Raw genomic sequence first — 12,165 nt, forward strand, 5'->3', positions numbered from 1 at the left:
TGTTAAGTTTAAGTTAGGTTTCTAACAGTGATCATTCATTGAAAATACTGTTCATTTTATGTCTACTTTTAAATTGTAGAATGAAAATAACAGAAACTAGAAAGGGAAAAAACGTACCCACACAGCCCTGTCCATCCTGAGAGTCCTTGAATCCCTGGTCGCATTGGCAGCTGAAGGAGCCTATTGTATTCTGACAAGCACCATGACTTCCACAGGTATTCTCATTCAGAGAACACTCATCCACGTCTAGAACGAGAGAGGGAGGGACAATAAGACAGAAAGCAGGAGATAGTAGAGCTCTTTGTGTGCTGAAATTGGCAGAGATGAATGGATGAGAGAAGCTCTAAAATCACATACACTTCTAAACATAAGTTTGGGTTTTTGAAAGAAAAAAAACTCACCAAGGCTGCATTTATTTGATCAAAAATACAGTAAAAACAGCCATATTCAAATATTATTACAATTTAAAATAACTGTTTTCTATTTGAATATATTTTCAATTGTAATTTATTCCTGTGATGGCAAAGCTGAATTTTCAGCATCATTACTCCAGTCTTTAGTTTCACATGATCCTTCAGAAATAATTCTTATATGATGATTTGGTGCTCAAAAAACATTCCTTTTTATTATCAATATTAAAAATAATTGTGGAAACTGTGATCCACATTTTCATGATTAAAAAGTTCAAAAGAATACCATTTATTTTTTTAACATTCAAATAAAATGGCATTACTGTCACTTTTGATCATTTTACGCAGTCTTTCTGAATAATAGTATTATTATGGACAGGTTTGGTGGTATAGGTAGGTTTTGGGTGAGTTAAGCTGTGAACACACTTAATGACTAGCCAGGTGCGACGCAAGTGTTTTTTGCTAGTTTCAGCCAGACACCGTTATCATTTTCATGTCCTGTGCCACGTTGTTTAAATAGCAAATGCACTCGCGCGCATCTGTTCGCCCATGGGTGTGCTGGTCTGAAAACAAGGTATTTCCAGGCGCATTGTTGGCACGTTGCTATTTTGAGGCAACTGAAAGCAACTGCGCCATTGACCAAATGAAACCTGGTCAAAGTCAATGGTGTAGTATTTTTTGTGTTATTTATAGGGCGCGTTAGTAATATGCGCCTATAGGCGGATGCACAACGTGCATACACTCTGCTTGTTACACACACAGGGACGCGCAGCAGCGCACAAACATTTTTAAGTATTAAAAATAAAAGATTCCTCTCTGAAGAAGCTCGCAAATTCCGCCATGTAAATAGCAAATCTGCCATGGTGCAAGCACCACTAGCTTTTAAAAGGACTGGGAGATCAGGCTAATTGGTTTATAGCATATTACGACCAAAACACACCAATGACTCATTATTTTTCCGTTTTTTCAGACCATGCACACAGATCGTTAAAAAAGGGCCCTAGGATTGAACTCAACACACTTAAAAGACTGTTTCCATCGACTGGAGCAGATTTAAGTCTTTAACAGTCAGAGAGGAGCACAAACTTAACCACTGAGTAAGTCACAGCGGGATATTCTGCCAAACAGTGCGAGATCTTACTGAAAAAAACATGGATGTCAACAGACAGCTGCCGCTACTTATTTGCAGTGCACCGACTGTAAACACAGACTGAGCGCAACTCGAACAAACGCTGAGCATGATCAGTCGTAACGACCAAATTACATTCATAATCTGCCTGTTTTTTTATACACAGTCATGTAGTGTGTTCCCGGCTTTAAGAGGTAAGGGAAGGACCATCAGTGTAATTATGGATGTAATTAAAGAAATTAATTACAGCTGTAAATACATGCAGGTATTTTTCAAATATAAGTAAAATGTAAAAACATGTATGTACACAATAAGTGCATTGTATCAAATTATTAATTTAAATGTTAGTACATCGTAGTTACAGACATCTTATATAAAGTGCGACCAATAACAGTTACTAAATTGAACATGGAATGATGGGTAAACATGGAATGATGGGTCTGAACGGGAAGAAAATTGCAATCTGCAGTGTTAATTAGCAAATGTTAAAGCCACATGAGAAAAAGAAACAGCTCTGGTCATAACCAGAAAATGGAGATGTGCAGTGCAACAATGCGAGCTGGGTGGATTTAAGGCGATGACATCATGGCTGAAGCTAGTGCCTTTGGGCACTCACCAACGCAGATGCCGTGTTCGCCTCGGGAAAGGCCAGGGGGGCAGGGCACCTCACATCGGTAAGAGCCCGGTGTGTTCTGACAGGCCCAAACCCCACAAATAGACGTCCCCAAGTCAGCACACTCATCAATATCTGACAGACAGTACAACCAACCAATCAGTTTACTAATCAACCAATCAGCAAAACGTTTCTGGGGGAGGGGGAGAAAGCGAATTGTTTTGGATTCTAGGTTTTTACCCTGGCATGTCTGATTGGTCGGCTCCAGGCGGTAGCCTCCTTCACAGTGGCAGAGATACGAGCCCTCTGTGTTTGAACAGGTACCATTTACACATCTGGTGTCATCCACACATTCATCTACATCTGAAAAAGCCAGCAGACACACATTGGTTTCGAGTGGGCCATTTTAAAAGAATATAGTTCTTGTTGTCTAGACATCCAGCTCAAACGCTTCCTTCTTTCCGTTTTATTGCTGGACGGGGCATTTAAACCAACTCTGGCACCTCACTGGGCCCCAGGAGCACATACATACGTCCCACCAGGAAAAAAAATAACATTGGCTCATATGTGAAACCCATTAGACACACAATACGTTTCTTTCTCTCACTCTCTCTTGTGCTGCCAAAGACTAGGGCTTTTCAACAAAACAACAGATTAATTTTGCCTAAACATCAGATAAATATCAACACAGCACCGCTGAGAATCAGGACAAACCACAGCAGGATGCATCGATGAGAGAATATGTTTGTGTCTGTGTGTGTGTGTGTGTACGTACCCTCACAGCCTGGCGGATCCCTGGTGGACACAAAGCCGGCATCACACACACACAGGAATGAACCCTCTGTGTTCAAACACTCTCCGTTCAGGACGCACAGTTGTGTATCATCCTCACACTCATTAACATCTATTGGGATGGAGAGATGAAATCAGTGACAGTTTAAGACTTTCATTCTGGTGTACTGCATACTGCTTTCTATTATTTGTTTTTTAGATAGTATGAAATATAGAACAATACATATTAAAACATTACTGAATTTTCCATGTTTAATTAGGAAGTGGCATCCAGTTCTCTTTCTCGAAATGAAACTGTTGATTACAGCTTTTAAGTTAATGTAGTGTGAAAATTACAAACTTTTGACAGTCCAATCTTAAAAATGAGATAGAAACCAGGCTTAATATTGCTTTCCATTGCACTGGAAATAGGAGGTCAGGTCATGTGCATTGCATCATGGGTAACATTATTCCAAGCAGTGAGCTGCCTGCTAAAAAATAAAACACACACACACACTTAAAGCCTAAGTTGGTTTTCTAGTCATTGCTGGTTTAAAGTTAATCTCCCCAGCCTGGCCAAGGTGGTGTTTAGCTAGGCAGCCAGATGTTCTCCCAGACTGATCAGTAGACAAATGCCCAAAACCTCTCTAAAAACGACAAGTTTTTTCCCAGCAGGACACAGCTGCATACTTCACATTTTGGCAAATGTTGTAGAGCTCATCCAGGTGCTTTAAGCACAGACAATTTACAAAAAGCCCAATTAAATTCGCAAATGCACACCAGCACTCAAAAGTTTGGATGTATTAAAGTGATCAAATGTGAATTGAATAATCTAAGCTTTCTATTTATCAAAGAATCCTCAAGAAATGCATCACCATTTCCACAAAAATATTAAGCAGCAAAGCTGTTTTCAATAATGATCAAATAAAACAAATGCTTAAACACCAAATCAGCATATTAGAATGATTTGGAATACATTTTAAATATGTTAAAATAGAAAACAGTCATTTTTAAAGTTGTAATAATTTATAATATTACTAGCCTAGGTGAATGTGAGAATTCTTTTAAATACATTTTTAAAATCTTACTGACCCCAAACCTTTGAATGATAGTGTACTACATTCTGCACTAACAATAAGAGTAGTATAACAATATCCTATTCCAAACACAGCCTCTGTACTGTATGTGTGCGTTTGTTTGATGGATTGTCTCACCGTGGCAGCTGGTGCCACTGACTTGTCTATATCCCTGTGGACAATTGCACTGGTAAGAACCCAGGATATTGACACACTGCCCCACACCATCACAGGTCTGAGGTAACTCCAAACACTCGTCCACATCTGTAAACATCAGAATATCTCAACATCACACAATCATACAATCAATCCCGACACCCATAACACAAATACATGAATACATATCACACACTTTCGTACCGTCACATTGGTCTCCTGTGGACGACAATTTAAAGCCGGGCACACAGTTGCAGATAAATGACCCCTCTGTGTTCTGACAGTGACCTTGGGTACACACGTTGTCATCCTGGCATTCGTCAATGTCTGTGACATACAAAGTTGCTCATTCGCATTTTATCTTTTTGTGTTTAACCTGATTGTATGACAATCACAAATATTAAATTCCTAATAAAATGTAACGGTGGTAGCCCTTCAAAAGTATTTTTATTAATAATTAATAATTCTCCAAAGGAAACAAAACCAAAAAAACACACCAAACGATTTGAAACACCACAATTCAAAGTACAAAATAAAAAAAAAACAACAAGACTAGACAAAACCAAAATAACTTGAAAATATCTTAAAAGTTGAAGAGCTTATCTGTCATTTGTTAGACAAGACAGAGACAAACAAAATCTTTGAAAAATACTAAAAGCTGCTAAACTGTGAACGGATAGTACCTGTGCAGGCCTTGCCATCAGGAGTGAGCGAGAACCCTTCATCACACGTACAGATGAAATAGCCCTCCAGATTCGAGCACTGACCATGAGCGCACACTCTTTCATCCAGACACTCATTTATATCTGCACAGAGAAGGTCACGCACACAATACATCTGAAGAAAGACACCTCTGTGGATCACATTTATAAATGCCCTCACATTTGTCAAAAAGTAGCTGTGCTAAACACATATTGTATAAAAGCAAGCAAAAATAGCGTCATACCAACACATTGGCCATTTCTCCCTTCGAACCCATCCGGACATGGAGAACACATGAAAGAGCCCAGAGTGTTATAGCAGAGACCGGATGGACACACTCTCCCGTCCTGACATTCATCGATATCTAAATAGACACAAGAAGAAATAATCAGACTTAAACAAAATATATGAGTTCATGATATTCATCCAGCCAGTTGCATGGCAGCAGAGGTCTGCATGTGCCAGCTGTGAAGGTTTGATAGGAGGAGAGTATGTTCTTATGGACGGGTGTTATTGCCATCCGACTGTGAGGAGAACAGGATACGATTGACTCGTGCAAGAAAGCTCATTCCATTACACCATTATTAATGTTACTTGAAGAAAAACATCTTAACTGCGAAACCGCTCTGGTAGCGATACCATGATGTACGATGGTTTCATTCACCATGGATGCTTCATTCTACACATTCAACCATTCATTCACCTTTATTACCGCTTCCAACGGCTGCCAAAGTCTCTTCATCTCTATACTGAATGGATGTGTTACATTAAAACAGTTAGAGTGTGAAAACACATCACCTAATCACAACCGCAACAGATTTTTAAAGAGCTTTACATTAGATCAGACAGCTGCATTTACGACAACACATTTTCAGTAACCCTAAATTTACATGAAAAAAAAGAAGAGCTCTGGGCATGTTGAGGTGCTCAAATCTGGCTTGTGATTCTATTAGTAGTCTGTCATTTAACATATGGAGAGACTGAAAAATAAAGAAATTGTCAGGATCTTGCATAAGCAAAGAGTAAAATCTGTAAAAGTAATTTCTGTCTCATAGGCTGGCTTAAAGCATACAAACAACGCCCCCATTCCGTGGCAGTTTTACAAATTCTATATTGTGGAATAAAGGTGGGACAGATTGCTAAATGGAAAAGTGAAACCACTTTACTGGAACAGATTACTGGGTCAGTTAAACCTGTTAACCAGATAAACCAATGTGCTGGCCATATCAGTTTAAATGGATGTAATGAGTAACTCTGGGCAAAAGCTTCCGGATATCTTGTACTTTGGATTTCCTAATATGAGGAGAAGATGTGTTTTCCAAGTACCGTGAACATTTCCTCATCTGCAGCAGCAGCGCTGAGGTATTTGGGTGACTCGGTTGAGGGTACGATAATACCTCTCTTCTTCCTCCACAAACCTCAAAGTGTGTCACAGGGAGGTGGTTTCTACCTCGTCTGCAAACCCTGAAAACCAGCTAATGACACACACACACACACAGGATGTGTTTGGAGTTGAGAAAGAGACAGAGCTGTGCCTGTATTTAGACAACCACATTGCGGTTCAAGACCAAAAGCAGACTTCATATGAGTGCTGATCTGTCTGAATCAAAATAAGAGCCAAGAAAGGGGAGGAAAGAACTTGTAATGGCTCACGAGGAAGGATACAGAGCTCCAAACGAGCCATTTTTTCACTTGTGAACATGTCCACAAAATAACTAACAGATCAAAGATTCTTCAATTCTGAACAGCTGAAGAAATTAAATAGTAAAAATATATGTAACAGACAAATATTGTGAACCCTACTTTGACTCGCTCAGTTTGTGTACATGGGTGAGTTTATATGGGACAGAGACTTGTAATTACCGGAGCAGCTGGTGCCCTGCTCGTTAGGCATGAAGCCAGGTTCACACGCACACAGGAATCCACCCGGAGTGTTCTGACAGTGACCATTAGCGCACAAACCCGGGCTCTCCGCACACTCGTCGACATCTGTCAAAAATAATCATCAGGTAATCAATGGAGTTTTCATAACAAATCGTCTACTGAGATGTCGTCATGAAGTCTTATAGACTAAGGAATAGACTAAAAATGGTGACTGATGAAGTGAAAAAGAGTAAAATTATATATAAATGGTAATTCTTCCACATTATGACCATTTATTAGCCTAGAAATCTAGACGCACCCTAGCGGCAGCAAATCTAATTTGCAGCCAGGGTCGTCTAGCAACTCTCCGTTGGCTTGCGAGCTGGAAAAAGCCAAACTCTGGTCAGGCCAATCACATCGTGTATAGAGTCGGTGGGCGGGCTTAACACAATGACGGCAGAGTTGCGGCGGTTCCGCATGCTACTTGTAAACAAAGAAGCAGGCGAACAGCGGTCTTTGGAATCGGCTTTGGCTTTTGAAGTTAAGTTTTTCTTTGAGAAAAGAAAAAAGAACTGAAGTCATTCTTAAGAAAGCAAGATGTGTTCAGAGTTATGCCGACCGGATACAGCGAAAGTTTAAACTATCAACTAGCTCCGCTTCACCTTCTTCGTTGCTCTGGTTGGTTGTATCGCTATCCTATTGCGTGCAGAGGGAATTTTAAAGACAACCGTTTATCCCGCCGCTCGGATTGAGCCCTGCCAATGGTGTGTTCCCAGACACAACATCTTGATGTGGGTCTGGCTTGTCAGGCTAACCATTTATACATAGAAAAAAAATTGTTGCCTGGTTATGTCTGAAGATCATTTCCTTTGTTTTAGATTATTAGATGTGACGTTATGGTGACTAAGAAGCCTGTTTTCTTGAATGGATAGTTACACTTAAATATAATATAAGTTATATCAAAAATAATACTTCTGTTCTCATTGTTTACACTTTATTTTGATGGCCCCCTTCCGACATGTCAACTAACTCTCATTTAGAATATTAGTTGAGTATTAGTAGACTATTATGCAAAATAAAGTGTTACCTTATAATTTCCTCACTCTCATGTAATTTCAAACCTGTATAACCTTCGGTGGAACCCAAAAGAACGTATTGTGAAAAATGCCGTCTTTTTTGTCCATAAGATGAAATTCAAATGGAATCTAGTCTTGTACAAAAACAGTTAAAATATTTTCTAAAAACCTTTAGAGTTTAATCAGTGACGGACTATATCACATAGATGTATGATGGATTTATGGATGCATTACATCAGTTGGATACGAGATCCAGTTCTTGGTAGTGATAAAAGATAAACTGCAGTATCAATACTGTGTATATAGTTTAACCTTTGACCTCTCACCTACACATGTGGTGCCCTCACTGTCTGTTCTATAGCCGTCGTCACAGATGCATGTGTAGCTGTCAGGGGTGTTATAACAGATTCCTGCACCACAAATATCAGGTCTCACTTGACACTCATCAATCTCTATGAAAACAGGGAAAAAAGAAAAAGATCTTGAAATATGCCCATAGGAAAACAAAAGAGAGAGGGTGCTAGCACTTAAATTATTGATTTTTAGTGTTTTAGTGTATCATAGAGTATTTATTTATACAAAATAGTATATATTGACTATTTCAGTTATTGGCCATACCATTAATATAATTATGCACTTATCAGTAAAATTGTGCATCCCAAATATATAGTATACGATGGATGAGACTCACCTGCCAGCTGTGTTGGGGAGATGCCCTGACTTTCTCTGGAAGGCAGAATTGCTACTGGAGCAGGTGGTGACACTTTCTCCACCACCTCTGGAGAGTGACAAGGAATGGGGCAACATAAGAAGAGAAAGAAAAGAGATGTAAGACATTCCACAATCTGCTCAGAAGTCCTGCTACAGTACATGCCAAGAACAAGGTTTGTTACAAAACAAACTCTCTCAATATGATCAACAAAAACTGAACATGTCCATCATCTGGCACCACAGCAGCTGATCACAGATCAACCCTTCGTTGTCGTCATCTGGATGTGTTATTTGGGGCCACTTCTACACATTTTAAATGAAATCTCAATTGAAACAGCACTTCAGAAAACTTTGCATAAACCAGTGGGTCGACTATAACATTAAAAGAGGTGAAGAGGTGTTTATGGGGATATGCATGTACAATACAAGTGGGACTGAGACCTGGGAGGGCAGGATCCATCCTGATTGTAGATACCCCAGGTGACAGCTGGGCCTGTTCAGGCTGAACTACTGACCTATCAACACTCATGTGGGTAAAAAGCTCCTTCAAACAGATAAGAAACAAATGACACACACAATAATTGACTGATCCACAAAGAGATATACTGTAGCAAATGTATGGGCAACTAAAGCAAATGGGTAAGCTGCTTCTGCTCTGACTGCATGGGGCGTTAAAGTCGGCAGAGCTGTAAATATAAACGGCCCTGTCCCAAATGACACACTTAATGCACACCTGATGCATACTCTTTGTAATTTTAGGCATCAGAAAGGTTCTCAAGAGCGCACCCCTGAGACAAGGTGGCACTGATGTGGACTACTATCTCACAGTCTATGCAGAATTACATCAACAAAGTGTGGAAATGGACTGCAAAGTGCTTAGGGTGGCATTTGGGACAGAGTCAGTTAAGTGGAAGAAAGCCATGTGCAATCTCACAGATCTGCAACCCTCTCTCTCTCTCTCTCTCTCTCTCTCTCTCTCTTTCTCACACACACACACACACACACACACACACACACACACACACACACACACACACACACACACACACACACACACACACACACACACACACACACACACACACACACACACAAAACACATGGAAAAACTCTCGATTTACTTCTAAGAAGAGATCATTAAACTGTAAAAATTGAAATACTTGTGGAACAAATCGGGGGTTCTTCAGATTGTCACACTGACAGAACCCTTCAGAAAACCTCTAGGCAACCTTTGAAGGTCCCTCAAATATTAGTATGTATTTCAAGTGAAACAAAACCTGACAGGGTTAATGGAGGAACCATTGACAGACTTTGCAGTTCTTGAAGAAGCTTACGGGTTACGTTTTGTACATTTCTCAGAGAACTGCCTTTTTGATAGGGTGCCTAGAGGTTCCTCCAGTGGGGCAGTCTGGGGAAGTATCTTTCATTTTTAAACTCATATGCTGTGGGCGGTAAAATGAAATGTGTTTTGTTCCACACACAGACCAGACACATTAAAATAAGCCTCTTTATTTCACCTGAAAACCGTGCTTTCCTAAACTGGGCTATTAAACAGTCTCAAAGACCTGACCACATAGCAAGATCTTCCCTAATTACTTCATTCAAGAGTGCTCTTTAATTTGTATGCCCTCTTGAAATAGTTGACCATTTTATAATCTCTATCTTTCATAGACTGAAGAGACATTTAGGGGCAAACCAACTAAACACTATATAGGCCTAATCCAATTCTTATTGAGGTAAAAGTTTGTAAATGTTCTCCAACAGTTTTAGATAACCAAATCATAAATCTTAAACTTTAAAATCTTAAAAACTACAACTTAAAACGACTATTTTCTAAACGTTAACATTGGCTGGACAAATATAAACATTAAAAACACAGGTCACATCCATCATACACAAAGCGACGGACACACAATGACACACACGCAGAATGCTGAGCGCACAGAGCAGTCATGCAGTAGTGATGACATGATGTCATGCTTTGAATGACTTTTAAAGAAGTTTTTAGCTGCCATTTTGCAGTGCTGCTTTGACGTGTGCGTTAAAGCATCAGCATCAGCTGTGCAGCGCATTTAGCAGATCTTTACTGCTGAATCAAACCCAACCTACCTGACGGGGAACTGTGGGACCTGTACAGCAGACCATTACGTCATATAAAAACACAAAAATAAACTGTCACACAAAGATGTGAAACAAATAGTCATACATATGTGAATTCAATACAGTAGCGCTGGCAACAATGCTTCTGAATTCACGGAAAAATAAAATAAATGAAAATAAAATAATCAAATAAAATATCCACATACTTTTGGTCATGTAGTATGTAAGGGGCTCAACTTTAGTTCCAGAGCGACTTTGAAACACGGTCTCCCAGCAACAAAACTTAATAAAGCCCAAGGACAAATTCTTTCTCTCTGAACCTGGCCCACCTCCACCGCACATTTCAGCAGTGCAATGCTTTTATGGGCTGCTTTTGCAGAGAGGCTATAAAAATCTGTGCAGTTCATTTTGTGCGAGAGAAGTGAAAGGAGAAAATATGATGTGATGCACTGATCTTCTGGAATCCTTCATCAGCTTTGACATTGGTTTTGCAAAAGGTGGAAGCAATACTAATGACTCTCTCCCACACGCCAAAGAGAGAACAGTTTTGTGTTCACTTTCTATAGGAACAACAGAGGCTTGGCTACATTTTGAATCTCAGTCTTCTCCAGACCAATGCCAAGTCTCATTCCATTGCCTGGTGCCAAGTGTACATGTGATGACATTTAAAAGAGAAGAAAAGGACAGGGAAGAGGGTGAAAGAGTTCTTGCTGGTGTAGCTTTTGCGTGAATGTGCCTCTCCTTCATAAAACGCATCCAGGCAGGACATCATCTAAATAAACTTTGCATCACAAACCCAATTCTGGCAGCTTTCCTTCACACGTGTTTGTGATATTCTGCATGAGGCAAAACATACAAAACCCAATGTCTGTATATTCACAGACATAATTCAGACTGTTGGATAGAGCAGCTTAAAGTCATTCATAGTTTTTGTCCTGTGTGGCTAATAACTTGTGCAACTCACCAGGTAGCTGCCTCTCTGTGATGCCGAGAGCTTCCACAGGCTGCTGTAAGGTGGGGAAGGGCATGGGAGGGTCCACGGGCGCTTGGTGTCTGATGGTGGGCTTGCTCTGGCCCGGACCGTCTGAATGGCTGTGTACATTGGGCGGTTTGGGCTTATAAATGTACGGTGTGGTGACATGGTATCCCATACCTCCTGGACAAATGTCTTTAAACGCAGCTGAGAGAAAGAAAAAAACACTCACCAACATATTCATAGCACAAATCTATCTATCCGTCTGTGCATCCATCCATCCATCCATCCATTCTTCCATCCATCTATCAAGCCATTAAAATTGATTTAAAAAAAAATCTCAAAAATCAACAAAAAATATTATACAATCCATTAAATATATGGAGACTGTATCATTATTGTTGCCCAATATAACTTTCCTTACCTACCAATACTGTAAAGCAAAATGCTGACATTTAATTTAGTGAAGGTAAATACAAACGGGACTTAGTATGAAAACGAAACAAATCTACAGGAGAACTAAAAAAAAGAGTGAAGGCGTGTAAAAGCATCTACGTAGCAGAGCTGTGGAACACACATGCACAC

At 39.9% G+C, this 12,165-nt stretch overlaps 1 protein-coding gene across 8 annotated transcripts in view; it reads right to left on the reverse strand.

Annotated features, from left to right (window-relative positions):
- ltbp1 (latent transforming growth factor beta binding protein 1) overlaps positions 1-12,165 on the reverse strand; it is a 101,134-nt gene that overhangs the window by 19,370 nt on the left and 69,599 nt on the right. For 2 of the 8 annotated variants that reach the window (XM_079833436.1, XM_079833438.1), the window contains 14 exons: positions 11,572-11,787; positions 10,617-10,636; positions 8,949-9,051; positions 8,488-8,574; positions 8,123-8,248; positions 6,721-6,846; positions 5,102-5,221; positions 4,839-4,961; positions 4,360-4,482; positions 4,138-4,263; positions 2,928-3,056; positions 2,393-2,515; positions 2,156-2,287; positions 118-246 (listed from right to left, as the gene is read on the reverse strand). In XM_079833436.1, the coding sequence (XP_079689562.1) occupies positions 118-246; positions 2,156-2,287; positions 2,393-2,515; positions 2,928-3,056; positions 4,138-4,263; positions 4,360-4,482; positions 4,839-4,961; positions 5,102-5,221; positions 6,721-6,846; positions 8,123-8,248; positions 8,488-8,574; positions 8,949-9,051; positions 10,617-10,636; positions 11,572-11,787 (1,683 nt within the window). The remainder of the gene's footprint in view (positions 1-117; positions 247-2,155; positions 2,288-2,392; positions 2,516-2,927; positions 3,057-4,137; positions 4,264-4,359; positions 4,483-4,838; positions 4,962-5,101; positions 5,222-6,720; positions 6,847-8,122; positions 8,249-8,487; positions 8,575-8,948; positions 9,052-10,616; positions 10,637-11,571; positions 11,788-12,165) is intronic. The other 6 variants (XM_079833440.1, XM_079833437.1, XM_079833442.1 and 3 more) reach the window with 3 other exon arrangements.

The sequence above is a fragment of the Gobio gobio genome, assembly GCF_949357685.1.
Source record: "Gobio gobio genome assembly, chromosome: 13".
NCBI lineage: Eukaryota > Metazoa > Chordata > Actinopteri > Cypriniformes > Gobionidae > Gobio > Gobio gobio.